Source organism: Sphaeramia orbicularis, unplaced genomic scaffold, assembly GCF_902148855.1.
Source record: "Sphaeramia orbicularis unplaced genomic scaffold, fSphaOr1.1, whole genome shotgun sequence".
NCBI lineage: Eukaryota > Metazoa > Chordata > Actinopteri > Kurtiformes > Apogonidae > Sphaeramia > Sphaeramia orbicularis.
The window spans coordinates 121,265-135,651 of record NW_021941595.1 but is presented as its reverse complement, the minus strand read 5'-3'; the positions used below and the strand labels follow the sequence as shown (position 1 = coordinate 135,651).

The window sequence follows — 14,387 nt, the reverse complement described above, 5'->3', positions numbered from 1 at the left end:
AATTACAGTCACAGATTAGAATCATTCTGAGGTACAATCACAGATCAGATTTATCTTTGGTCTTGATTTGGACCAATAGGAGCGAGCTGTAGAAGGTGTGGATCTGTGGCAATATTCCTCTGATTTCATCTGCAGACACTTGAACCCTTTAATGCATGAAGTATGAGAACCTTAGTTAAGGGTTTTTTCCCTGAGTCTTTTTTTTTTCTCTTTAGGCACGAAAAAAAAACCCTGATTGAAATGTTTTTTAATTACGACGGCGTATTAGGGCCACATGAGAAAAAAAAAAAAACACTTGTCACCACGAGAATAAAGTTGTTATTTAATGAGAATAAAGTCGTACTTTTATGAGATTAAACTCGTAATAATTTGAAAATTTGACATTTTCTGGCTTTGGAGGATAGACTAATGAAAGCAGAACTTCACAAAATGTTCCAAGTTCTACATCAATGATTAGGTTCAACTGCTCATTATATTATGACTTTATTCTCAAAATATCCACTTCATATTTCCATTCACCTTCAGAGAGCTGAATGTGCTGAAACAGAAGAAGTTCAGCTTGGTGGAACTGGTTCAGCACTTCTTCACTGAAACCACAGAAGCAGGAATCTGGATCTTTGCAGACCACCAGGTGGTGTTCATCTTAGACGGTCTGGATGAGTGTCAACCTCCTCTGGACTTCAACAACACTCAGATCCTGACTGATGTGACAGAGTCCAGCTCAGTGGATGTGCTGCTGATGAACCTCATCAGGGGGAACCTGCTTCCCTCTGCTCGCCTCTGGATAACCACACGACCTGCAGCAGCCAATCAGATCCCTGCTCAGTGGGTGGACATGGTGACAGAGGTCAGAGGGTTCACGGACCCACAGAAGGAGGAGTACTTCAGGAAGAGGTTCACAGATGAAGAACAGGCCAAAACTATCATCTCCCACATCCAGAGGTCCCGAAGCGTCCACATCATGTGTCACATCCCAGTCTTCTGCTGGATCACTGCTACAGTTCTGGAGGACGTGTTGAAGAGCACAGAAAGACGACAACTTCCCAAGACCCTGACTGAGATGTACATCCACTTCCTGGTGGTTCAGGCCAAACTGAAGAACGTCAAGTATGATGGAAGATCTGGGACAGATCCACACTGGAGTCCAGAGACCAGGAAGATGATTGAGTCTCTGGGAAAACTGGCCTTTGAGCAGCTGAAGAAAGGAAACCTGATCTTCTATGAATCCGACCTGACAGAGTGTGGCATCGATATCAGCTCAGCCTCAGTGTACTCAGGAGTGTTCACAGAGGTCTTCAAAGAGGAGAGAGGACTGTACCAGGACCAGAGGTTCTGCTTCATCCATCTGAGTGTCCAGGAGTTTCTGGCTGCTCTTCATGTCCATCAGACCTTCACCAACACTGGAGTCAATCTGCTGTCAGAGCAAAAAACATCCTTTTTGTCTAAACTACTGTGGGACACCTCTTTCCAGTTGTACCAGACCGCTGTGGACCAGGCCTTACAGAGTCCAAATGGACACCTGGACCTGTTCCTGCGCTTCCTCCTGGGTCTGTCACTGCAGACCAATCAGAGTCTCCTACACGGTCTGGTCAAACCAACAGGAAGCAGCTCAAAGACCAACCAGAAAACTGTAGAGTACATCAAGGAGAAGATCAGTAAGAAAGTGTCTGCAGAGAGAAGCATCAACCTGTTCCACTGTCTGAATGAACTGGAGGATGGATCTCTGGTGGATCAGATCCAACAGTACCTGAGATCAGGACGTTTGTCCACAGAACAACTGTCTCCTGCTCAGTGGTCAGCTCTGGCCTTCATCTTACTGTCATCAGAAAAAGACCTGGATGTGTTTGACCTGAAGGAATACTGTGGTTCAGAGGAGGTTCTTCTGAGGCTGCTGCCAGTGGTCAAAGCCTCCAACAAAGCTGTGTGAGAACAAACAGTTGGATCAAACATCTCAAATATGGATCTATCATTTCAAGCAGATCAATAACTTTATAGTCATGCCTTTTGTTTTGTCCAGACTCAGTGGCTGTAACCTGTCAGACAGAAGCTGTGAAGCTCTGTCCTCAGTTCTCAGATCCCAGTCCTGTAGTCTGACACATCTGGATCTAAGCGACAATGACCTGAAGGATTCAGGAGTGAAGATCCTGTCAGATGGACTGAAGAGTCCAGGATGCAGACTGGACACTCTCAGGTCAGGGTTCAACACAGAACACAACACATCATTTCAATGTTTGTCTGCAGTTGTTGGATGGATTGAACTTGTCAGTGGTTGTTTGTGTTGAACTCCAGACCAGTTCTACTGATCTTCAAGTGTGTTCAGAGTCTGGAACTCATAGACTTTACACATTGAAGTCCTGTTGGTGAAGTCCCATGCATTCCCAGACTCTGTTCAATGACTCCAACTCCACTCATCTCCATCCTCAGTTGATGGATGTGATGTTTTGTGTTGCAGATTGTCAGGATGTCTGATCACAGAGGAAGGATGTTCTTCTCTGGTCTCAGCCCTCCAGTCCAATCCGTCCCATCTCAGACTGCTAGACCTGAGCTACAACCATCCAGGAGCCTCAGGACAGGAGCTGTGTGCTCTAGTGGAGGATCCACACTGGAGACTGGACACTGTCAGGTATGGACTGAGCTGATGCATCCACAGATAATGGCAGATAGAACAGGTAGAGCTGACAGGAACCATCTGTCAGAGCTGGGATCCATCCTGTATGAAGGTCCAGCCCATGTTCACAGACAAACACACTCAGTCAGTGATTCAGAAGGAACCATTTAGTGGATGTGAACAGAAAAGCTTCAGTGGATCACAGTGATGGAATGTCCATGTTTCCAGCTGACCTCTGACCCTCCTCCTCCTTTCAGGTTGGATCCTGCTGGAGTCCGATGGTTGAAACCAGGTCCATGGAGATGTAAGTGTGATTTGATTAGATGGATTGAAAGCAACCTGAACCCAAAGTGGGACCTGGTTCCACATTGTAAACATCTGAGGTGTTCATGAAGACAGTCAGTTTAGTGGAAGGATGAGCTGATAGCTGATTGGTCAGGACTGGTACCACGTGTGTGACAGGATCTGATCCATAAACTATGAACATAAATGTAGACCCATTAAATGAACATGTGTACAGGCTGATCAGTGTTTACATGCAGGATTTGGACCCCAATGTGGAACTGTTCAACTACACAAACTTCAAGTCATTCCAACAGATGGAGACCAGTAAATATGAAGGAAGCACCAATTAAATACATGTATGAATCAAAGAATACCAGTCAGGGTTCTCGCTAGCGTCATTGAACGTCGGGCCCCCGACGCTGAGATTTGACCTTCTCTGCTGTCTTTCCACCAGTGTAGCTGTGTTTTTTTTGTGTGTTTACTGCCTCTGCTTGTGTGTATAGCGGTTAGCTCAGCAGATAGATAACAGGTTTTTTTGCTTAATTCAACATTTTTGTTTTGCTTCATTCCACTTTTTTGTTTTGCTTCCTTCAACATATTTTTGCTAATTCCACTTTTTTTCTTTTGCTTAATTCAAGATTTTTTATTTTATTTTTTTTGCTTAATTGAACTTTTTTTTGCCTAATTCTTTTTTTTTTTTTTTTTTGCTTAGTTGTACATTTTGTTTTTGTTTTTTTTTTTGCTTAATTCAGGATTTTCTTTTTGCTTAATTCAAGATTTAAACACCTATATTTATCAGAACTGAGCAGATACACACACACACACAGATGCTCTTAGACCTTCCAGTATTATGATGTATTATAGATGGGCATTTAAATTCTTTTTAAAAAATTAATAAAAAACTTAAAAAGTAAATATTTCCCCATTCTTCAACAGCTTTCTAATGTAAATATGAATCACATTAGCAGCGTCAGTTTCACAGTGAAGACTTTATTTGCATTTTGTGCACAGAAACGTCCCAGTAAAAGAGAGAATGTGAAAAATACAAAATAAATACCCGACAGCATGAGAACCAGTGTCCTGTGAAGTGTGTGCTTACAAAAATAATCAGTGTATTTGTTTATTTTGTACATATACATCCAAGTACCAGAAAATATACGCCATACAATGGAATCGTTTCATTCCCTAAACTTTTCCGACTCCAAAAATTCCAAAGAACCTCCAAATGTAAACAGAGAAATAGAGCGAACGTGTGCTTGGAGTGTCATCCATCCAACAAACCCCACTGGGTCCAAACTCCTTCCATTTAGAAGTGAAACTGTAGCAGAGCCACTGATGGGATCCAAAGGCCTCCTTTAATAATGGACTTTTAAAAACAACAACGCAAGTGTAAACGTACACAAACACAATAATGGAACCGGAAACCACAGACAGCATCAGCTGAGTTTACAACAGCAACAAAACCTACAGGAATTAGAGTTTGTTTTTAACTCCTGAAGGAGAAAACTGACAAACTGAAAAAAAAAATAGAATCATATAATAAAATGTTTTCAGATAGATATTTTCAAATTACTTACATTATTGAAAGATAATTATATGTACAGAAGAGGATTAGGACAACTGGAATATATATATATATATATATATATATATATATATATATATATATATACATACGTACATACATACATACACATATACATACATACATACACACACACACATACATACAAACATACATACATACACATATACATACATACATATAAACATACATACACATATACATACATACATACACACACATACATACATACATACATACACACATACATACATACACACACACATACATACACACATACATACACATATACATACATACATACACACACACATACATACATACATACATTTTGAATCATTCTTCTGAGATTAAAGTCAGAATTCTCACTTTTTTCTCAGATAAATAATAATAAAAATACATATATATTGGACCTGTTTTGTTTTTTTTCCCAGTAGCCCTAAACCTCTTCCATATATATGTTACAGCAAGACATTTTCACTTTATAAAAATATATTTTCATGTGTTAAAAGTTTCATCTTACGATATATTGTACCATTATTCCAACATATTTGTTTGATTTCATGGTGTTTTCGTATTATAACAACATATAAAGAAAAATGTCCACATTATACCAAAAATATTTCCATATTAAACCTCAATGTTTCTTTGTTGGATGATGAGATATGTTTTTGTCTTATAGCACATTTTCACTTTATTATGAAACAAAAACGACAAATGTGTCCAATCATTTCTTTGTTAAAATTTTCATAATTTTATATCATGTTATAAATTTTTTAAAAATATAACACTTTGGATTTTAAATGAAAATCATCTTTTAAAACATGCAATTAATGTTAAAATATAAAATTGTCTTTTTTAGACATGAAAATCATTTTATTTTTGCATAAATCATATGTCGTACCATAAAAATGTCTTGTAATAACATTAATAAAGCCTGCAACATTAATTGTTTTTTTATTTCTATTTTGGCAGTAGTGTGTTTCCATACATTTATTTAATGTGTTGTTTTAAGTCGTAAACAGCTTCGGTCGGTGTTTATCCTCAGGGTGGATTTAAACTGGATGTAAAGTGAGTGTGATTCTTCTGTTTCTTTTCTTTTTTTCTTTTTTTGTATAAATATGAATAAAAATCGTTCATTATGAGGAAACACCGAAATATCAGCAGCAAAAAAACAAAAACACAACAACCCTAAAACTGAGCTTAAAACCAAACCATTTCATTGTCTAACATTATTTTTGTCCCGCAAGAAAATGTAAAAACTAGATTCAATCTTCAAAATCATAAACGACATAAAAACATTCAATATAAATAATCTGGTTCAATTGAAAACATGAAATCACATCCGAAGATCCCGTCTCTGAGTATACGATGGAATGGGTTTAAATACTGAGAAAAACTTAAACTAAAGGTTAAACCTCTGACACCCAAAGTTCTGTTCAGAAAATCAGACACAAACGGACGATGACATTTACGACCAATGACGTCTGGTTTTTAAACGCAAACATGTTGAAGTGAAAAGTGTCCATTTACTCCTTTAAGCCACAAAATAAAGACTTTTAACACTTGGATTCCCTTTTGTTTTTAGATTTAGATTCAAAATAAAAACAGATCAAATTCATTTTCGCTCTGTTTTTAACAAAAGTGAAAATCAAAGGAAACGCTTTTAATTCAGCTGAAAAACTGTTGTTGGGATGTTTGTTTGTTTGTTTGTTTGTTTGTTTTGTCGCCGTAGCTGTGGTTGTGTGTCTGTTTGTGTGTTTTTTTGTTTGTCTGTTTGTTTGTTTGTTTGTGTGTCTGTTTGTGTGTTTGTTTGTTTTAGTGTGTTTGTTTGTGTATCTGTGTGTCTGTGTTTTTGTTTGTTTGTGTGTCTGTGTTTGTTTTTCTGTGTGTTTGTTTGTGTATTTGTTTGTGTGTCTGTTTGTGTGTTTGTTCAGTTCTATTGCGTTGACGTTTCCTCAGACTTTGGTGACGTTGCTTTGTTGCTGAAGGTCGTCATCGTCTTCGTCATCGATGCTCAGGTCCAGTCGCAGGTTGTCCAGGGTCTGACGGACGGTCAGCGCCTCCTTACGCCTGCACACAGACACACAAAGGTCAACACAAAGGTCAACACACAGAGGTCAACACATAAGGGTCAAAGGTCAACCAGGAGTTGCCTCTGCACTGTGTTGTATTGTTATGTTGTTGTGTACTTGTGGTGTACTTGTTGTGTAGTTGTGTAGTTGTTCTGCAGGTGTTGGTCCAACAGCTGCCTCTGCAGTGTGTTGTGTACTTGTTGTGTAGTAGTTGTGTAGTAGTTGTGTACTTGTTCTGCAGGTGTTGGTCCAACAGCTGCCTCTGCAGTGTGTTGTGTACTTGTTGTGTAGTAGTTGTGTAGTAGTTGTGTACTTGTTCTGCAGGTGTTGGTCCAGTAGCTGCCTCTGCAGTGTGTTGTGTACTTGTTGTGTACTTGTTGTGCAGTAGTTGTGTACTTGTTCTGCAGGTGTTGGTCCAGTAGCTGCCTCTGCAGTGTGTTGTGTACTTGTTGTGTAGTAGATGTGTAGTAGTTGTGTACTTGTTCTGCAGGTGTTGGTCCAGTAGCTGCCTCTGCAGTGTGTTGTGTATTTGTGTAGTAGTAGTTGTGTAGTAGTTGTGTACTTGTTCTGCAGGTGTTGGTCCAGTAGCTGCCTCTGCAGTGTGTTGTGTACTTGTTGTGTACTTTTTGTGTAGTAGTTGTGTACTTGTTCTGCAGGTGTTGGTCCAGTAGCTGCCTCTGCAGTGTGTTGTGTAGTAGTTGTGTAGTAGTTGTGTACTTGTTCTGCAGGTGTTGGTCCAGTAGCTGCCTCTGCAGTGTGTTGTGTACTTGTTGTGTAGTAGTTGTGTAGTAGTTGTGTACTTGTTCTGCAGGTGTTGGTCCAGTAGCTGCCTCTGCAGTGTGTTGTGTACTTGTTGTGTAGTAGTTGTGTAGTAGTTGTGTACTTGTTCTGCAGGTGTTGGTCCAGTAGCTGCCTCTGCAGTGTGTTGTGTACTTGTTGTGTAGTAGATGTGTAGTAGTTGTGTACTTGTTCTGCAGGTGTTGGTCCAGTAGCTGCCTCTGCAGTGTGTTGTGTACTTGTTGTGTAGTAGATGTGTAGTAGTTGTGTACTTGTTCTGCAGGTGTTGGTCCAGTAGCTGCCTCTGCAGTGTGTTGTGTACTTGTTGTGTAGTAGTTGTGTAGTAGTTGTGTACTTGTTCTGCAGGTGTTGGTCCAGTAGCTGCCTCTGCAGTGTGTTGTGTACTTGTTGTGTAGTAGTTGTGTACTTGTTCTGCAGGTGTTGGTCCAGTAGCTGCCTCTGCAGTGTGTTGTGTACTTGTTGTGTAGTAGTTGTGTAGTAGTTGTGTACTTGTTCTGCAGGTGTTGGTCCAGTAGCTGCCTCTGCAGTGTGTTGTGTACTTGTTGTGTAGTAGTTGTGTAGTAGTTGTGTACTTGTTCTGCAGGTGTTGGTCCAACAGCTGCCTCTGCAGTGTGTTGTGTACTTGTTGTGTAGTAGTTGTGTAGTAGTTGTGTAATTGTTCTGCAGGTGTTGGTCCAGTAGCTGCCTCTGCAGTGTGTTGTGTACTTGTTGTGTACTTGTTGTGCAGTAGTTGTGTACTTGTTCTGCAGGTGTTGGTCCAGTAGCTGCCTCTGCAGTGTGTTGTGTATTTGTGTAGTAGTAGTTGTGTAGTAGTTGTGTACTTGTTCTGCAGGTGTTGGTCCAGTAGCTGCCTCTGCAGTGTGTTGTGTACTTGTTGTGTACTTTTTGTGTAGTAGTTGTGTACTTGTTCTGCAGGTGTTGGTCCAGTAGCTGCCTCTGCAGTGTGTTGTGTAGTAGTTGTGTAGTAGTTGTGTACTTGTTCTGCAGGTGTTGGTCCAGTAGCTGCCTCTGCAGTGTGTTGTGTACTTGTTGTGTAGTTGTTGTGTAGTAGTTGTGTACTTGTTCTGCAGGTGTTGGTCCAGTAGCTGCCTCTGCAGTGTGTTGTGTACTTGTTGTGTAGTAGTTGTGTAGTAGTTGTGTACTTGTTCTGCAGGTGTTGGTCCAGTAGCTGCCTCTGCAGTGTGTTGTGTACTTGTTGTGTAGTAGTTGTGTAGTAGTTGTGTACTTGTTCTGCAGGTGTTGGTCCAGTAGCTGCCTCTGCAGTGTGTTGTGTACTTGTTGTGTAGTAGTTGTGTAGTAGTTGTGTACTTGTTCTGCAGGTGTTGGTCCAGTAGCTGCCTCTGCAGTGTGTTGTGTACTTGTTGTGTAGTAGATGTGTAGTAGTTGTGTACTTGTTCTGCAGGTGTTGGTCCAGTAGCTGCCTCTGCAGTGTGTTGTGTACTTGTTGTGTAGTAGTTGTGTAGTAGTTGTGTACTTGTTCTGCAGGTGTTGGTCCAGTAGCTGCCTCTGCAGTGTGTTGTGTACTTGTTGTGTAGTAGTTGTGTAGTAGTTGTGTACTTGTTCTGCAGGTGTTGGTCCAGTAGCTGCCTCTGCAGTGTGTTGTGTACTTGTTGTGTAGTAGTTGTGTAGTAGTTGTGTACTTGTTCTGCAGGTGTTGGTCCAGTAGCTGCCTCTGCAGTGTGTTGTGTACTTGTTGTGTAGTAGTTGTGTAGTAGTTGTGTACTTGTTCTGCAGGTGTTGGTCCAGTAGCTGCCTCTGCAGTGTGTTGTGTACTTGTTGTGTAGTAGTTGTGTAGTAGTTGTGTACTTGTTCTGCAGGTGTTGGTCCAGTAGCTGCCTCTGCAGTGTGTTGTGTACTTGTTGTGTAGTAGTTGTGTAGTAGTTGTGTACTTGTTCTGCAGGTGTTGGTCCAGTAGCTGCCTCTGCAGTGTGTTGTGTACTAGTTGTGTAGTAGTTGTGTAGTAGTTGTGTACTTGTTCTGCAGGTGTTGGTCCAGTAGCTGCCTCTGCAGTGTGTTGTGTACTTGTTGTGTAGTAGTTGTGTAGTAGTTGTGTACTTGTTCTGCAGGTGTTGGTCCAGTAGCTGCCTCTGCAGTGTGTTGTGTACTTGTTGTGTAGTAGTTGTGTAGTAGTTGTGTACTTGTTCTGCAGGTGTTGGTCCAACAGCTGCCTCTGCAGTGTGTTGTGTACTTGTTGTGTAGTAGTTGTGTAGTAGTTGTGTACTTGTTCTGCAGGTGTTGGTCCAGTAGCTGCCTCTGCAGTGTGTTGTGTACTTGTTGTGTAGTAGATGTGTAGTAGTTGTGTACTTGTTCTGCAGGTGTTGGTCCAGTAGCTGCCTCTGCAGTGTGTTGTGTACTTGTTGTGTAGTAGTTGTGTAGTAGTTGTGTACTTGTTCTGCAGGTGTTGGTCCAGTAGCTGCCTCTGCAGTGTGTTGTGTACTTGTTGTGTAGTAGTTGTGTACTTGTTCTGCAGGTGTTGGTCCAGTAGCTGCCTCTGCAGTGTGTTGTGTACTTGTTGTGTAGTAGTTGTGTACTTGTTCTGCAGGTGTTGGTCCAGTAGCTGCCTCTGCAGTGTGTTGTGTACTTGTTGTGTAGTAGTTGTGTAGTAGTTGTGTACTTGTTCTGCAGGTGTTGGTCCAGTAGCTGCCTCTGCAGTGTGTTGTGTACTTGTTGTGTAGTAGTTGTGTAGTAGTTCTGCAGGTGTTGGTCCAACAGCTGCCTCTGCAGTGTGTTGTGTACTTGTTGTGTAGTAGTTGTGTAGTAGTTGTGTACTTGTTCTGCAGGTGTTGGTCCAGTAGCTGCCTCTGCAGTGTGTTGTGTACTTGTTGTGTAGTAGTTGTGTACTTGTTCTGCAGGTGTTGGTCCAACAGCTGCCTCTGCAGTGTGTTGTGTACTTGTTGTGTAGTAGTTGTGTAGTAGTTGTGTACTTGTTCTGCAGGTGTTGGTCCAGTAGCTGCCTCTGCAGTGTGTTGTGTACTTGTTGTGTAGTAGATGTGTAGTAGTTGTGTACTTGTTCTGCAGGTGTTGGTCCAGTAGCTGCCTCTGCAGTGTGTTGTGTACTTGTTGTGTAGTAGTTGTGTAGTAGTTGTGTACTTGTTCTGCAGGTGTTGGTCCAGTAGCTGCCTCTGCAGTGTGTTGTGTACTTGTTGTGTAGTAGTTGTGTAGTAGTTGTGTACTTGTTCTGCAGGTGTTGGTCCAGTAGCTGCCTCTGCAGTGTGTTTGTGTACTTGTTGTGTAGTAGTTGTGTAGTAGTTGTGTACTTGTTCTGCAGGTGTTGGTCCAGTAGCTGCCTCTGCAGTGTGTTGTGTACTTGTTGTGTAGTAGTTGTGTAGTAGTTGTGTACTTGTTCTGCAGGTGTTGGTCCAGTAGCTGCCTCTGCAGTGTGTTGTGTACTTGTTGTGTAGTAGTTGTGTAGTAGTTGTGTACTTGTTCTGCAGGTGTTGGTCCAGTAGCTGCCTCTGCAGTCGGCTGCTCGTCTCTCTCTCCTCCGCTAACTCCCTCTGGGCGAAGCGACACTGCGCCTCCTTACGTCCCGCCTCCTCCTCCACCTCGTTCAACTGACGCTTCAGGGAGCGAATCCTCTGCGTCATCTGGACCAATCAGAGAGCTCCGTTAGTTTGAACAGGAAGACCACTGACCAATCACAGACCTCTGATTCATCGACCCTCGGCTTCTTCTGTGCTTTTATTTAGTTTCAGAACATCCTGAACATTAAAGTTTGCATGCATTTTACGTTTTTTTTTTTTTTTATTTAAGTTGTATTTTTTTATATTTTCACCATATTTTATTTTAGATTTTTCATGTGAATTAAAAAGAAATTTTCCTCCAACATCACAAGAAAATGTAAAAAAACATGATTGAATAAATTGTAGGAAAAAAATGAAATGTAAACTGCTGTAGCGCCCCCTGTGGACACTGTGTGTGTGTGTGTGTGTGTGTGTGTGGTGCTGTAGCGCCCCCTGTGGACACTGTGTGTGTGTGTGTGTGTGTGTGTGCGGTGCTGTAGCGCCCCCTGTGGACACTGTGTGTGTGTGTGTGTGTGTGTGTGTGGTGCTGTAGCGCCCCCTGTGGACACTGTGTGTGTGTGTGTGTGTGTGTGTGTGTGCGGTGCTGTAGCGCCCCCTGTGGACACTGTGTGTGTGTGTGTGTGTGTGTGTGTGTGTGCGGTGCTGTAGCGCCCCCTGTGGACACTGTGTGTGTGTGTGTGTGTGTATGTGGTGCTGTAGCGCCCCCTGTGGACCCTGTGTGTGTGTGTGTGTGTGTGCGGTGCTGTAGCGCCCCCTGTGGACCCTGTGTGTGTGTGTGTGTGTGTGTGTGTGCGGTGCTGTAGCGCCCCCTGTGGACACTGTGTGTGTGTGTGTGTGTGTGGTGCTGTAGCGCCCCCTGTGGACCCTGTGTGTGTGTGTGTGTGTGTGTGTGTGTGGTGCTGTAGCGCCCCCTGTGGACCCTGTGTGTGTGTGTGTGTGTGTGTGTGTGTGTGCGGTGCTGTAGCGCCCCCTGTGGACCCTGTGTGTGTGTGTGTGTGTGCGGTGCTGTAGCGCCCCCTGTGGACCCTGTGTGTGTGTGTGTGTGTGTGTGTGTGCGGTGCTGTAGCGCCCCCTGTGGACACTGTGTGTGTGTGTGTGTGTGTGGTGCTGTAGCGCCCCCTGTGGACCCTGTGTGTGTGTGTGTGTGTGTGTGTGTGCGGTGCTGTAGCGCCCCCCTGTGGACCCTGTGTTCAGTACCAGGTCCTTCTGCTCGGTGCTGATCCTCTGCTCCTCCTCCATCTGATCTGTCAGTTCGTTAATCTTCCTCTCCAGTTTACTGATGGTGTTCGACAGCGCCACCCTGTTCCTGTAGGAAAACAAACAATGAAACTGCATTAAAAGAAAAGAAAAGAACAGAAAAGAAAAGAACTGTAGAGTAAGATCAGGTTGTCCTGCTCTAATCTTCTGGTCTGGGTCTACTGGTTCTGCTGGTCTGGGTCTACCAGGCTGTGGTCTGGTCCTGGTTCTGCTGGTCTGGGTCCACTGGTTCTGCTGGTTGTGGGTCTACCAGGTTGTGGTCCGGTTCTACTGTAACTGGTTCTGGTTCTTCTGATTCTGGTTCTACTGGTTCTGGTTCTGGTTCTGTTGGACTGACCTCTCCTCGGTTCTCAGGGTGTTCTCCAGCTCTTTGATCCTCCCCTCTGTCTTGGAGATCACGTCCTCCTGAACCCTGGAACTCTGCAGGTCTTCCACCTCCAGACGCAGTTCACGCACCTGAAACACAACAGACACACATGACACACCTGGGCCACGCCCACAGACACACATGACACACCTGGGCCACGCCCACAGACACACAAGACACACCTGGACCACGCCCACAGACACACATGACACACCTGGACCACGCCCACAGACACACATGACACACCTGGGCCACGTCCACAGACACACGACACACCTAGGCCACGCCCACAGACACACGACACACCTAGGCCACGCCCACAGACACACATGACACACCTGGACCACGCCCACAGACACACAGCTGGGCCACGCCCACAGACACACATGACACACAGCTGGGCCACGCCCACAGACACACATGACACACCTGGGCCACGCCCACAGACACACATGACACACCTGGGCCACACCCACAGACACACATGACACACCTGGGCCACGCCCACAGACACACATGACACACCTGGGCCACGCCCACAGACACACATGACACACCTGGGCCACGCCCACATCCATGCCCACATTTTGACATTTTAGACAATTTCATGGTTTGTGCTTGTGGTTGCATGGTTGTGGGGGTCATGGAAGTCCTGGAATTTGTGGAATTTGTGGAGTTGGTGTTCACCTGGCGCTCCATGGTTGCCTTCTCCATCTCCAGCTGTTCGTTCAGATCCTTCTCCTGAATGAGCTTCAGCTGCAGCTGCTCCATCTGAAACACCAAACCCATCATTAACCCATGGAACCACAACGTTCAAACACAAAACTGGAAGAAATTCACCGAGAGAAAATAAAAAATAGTTTTCATTCCAATTCAACTACAATTCAGTGTTCTTCTGTGGAGGTTTGGAACCTGATGTTCTTTGGATCCAACTGAAACAGGTTTATCTGTAAATGATGCAGATTCTCAGGCTTCAACAGGAAAATTACCCACAATTCCAGTTTTCTGAACCATACACACTCAAGAGTCAAAAACCCATGAACTGAAGTTTGATTTTAAGATGAATTATCTTCTTTTCCATCACAGGAACTTCTATCATTTACCTGGAAACACTGAAAGTACCCCCAGAAAAACGTACCTTTGACCCGAAACTTTCCCTGAAAAAGTTCCCAATAGGGGGCGGGACTTTTCAGCCAGTTCAGTTTTCAGCCTGGTTTTAACCTGTTTTTACCCTGTTTTCTGCCTGTTTTTACCCTGTTTTCTGCCTGTTTTTAACCTGTTTTCTGCCTGTTTTTAACCTGTTTTCTGCCTGTTTTTAACCTGTTTTTACCCTGTTTTCTGCCTGTTTTTAACCTGTTTTTACCCTGTTTTCTGCCTGTTTTTAACCTGTTTTCTGCCTGTTTTTAACCTGTTTTCTGCCTGTTTTTAACCTGTTTTTACCCTGTTTTCTGCCTGTTTTTAACCTGTTTTCTGCCTGTTTTTAACCTGTTTTCTGCCTGTTTTCTGCCTGTTTTTAACCTGTTTTTACCCTGTTTTCTGCCTGGTTTTAACCTGTTTTTACCCTGTTTTTACCCTGTTTTCTGCCTGTTTTTACCCTGTTTTCTGCCTGTTTTTAACCTGTTTTCTGCCTGTTTTTACCCTGTTTTCTGCCTGTTTTTAACCTGTTTTTACCCTGTTTTCTGCCTGTTTTTAACCTGTTTTTACCCTGTTTTCTGCCTGTTTTTAACCTGTTTTCTGTCTGTTTTTAACCTGTTTTCTGCCCGTTTTTAACCTGTTTTCTGCCTGTTTTTAACCTGTTTTTACCCTGTTTTCTGCCTGTTTTTAACCTGTTTTTACCCTGTTTTCTGCCTGTTTTTACCCTGTTTTCTGCCTGTTTTTAACCTGTTTT

The 14,387-nt window shown here is 43.2% G+C and overlaps 1 protein-coding gene across 1 annotated transcript in view; it reads right to left on the bottom strand.

The window, feature by feature from the left end:
• Window positions 1-6,318: 6,318 nt before the first annotated feature.
• The window catches only part of LOC115416351 (uncharacterized), a 64,708-nt gene continuing 56,639 nt past the window's right edge, over window positions 6,319-14,387 (bottom strand). Inside the window, exons 20-24 of the mRNA XM_030130095.1 lie at window positions 13,187-13,270; window positions 12,470-12,588; window positions 12,073-12,181; window positions 10,775-10,938; window positions 6,319-6,551 (exon numbers count right to left, since the gene is read on the bottom strand). Of these exons, the coding sequence (XP_029985955.1) occupies window positions 6,437-6,551; window positions 10,775-10,938; window positions 12,073-12,181; window positions 12,470-12,588; window positions 13,187-13,270 (591 nt within the window). The 3' untranslated portion in view covers window positions 6,319-6,436. The remainder of the gene's footprint in view (window positions 6,552-10,774; window positions 10,939-12,072; window positions 12,182-12,469; window positions 12,589-13,186; window positions 13,271-14,387) is intronic.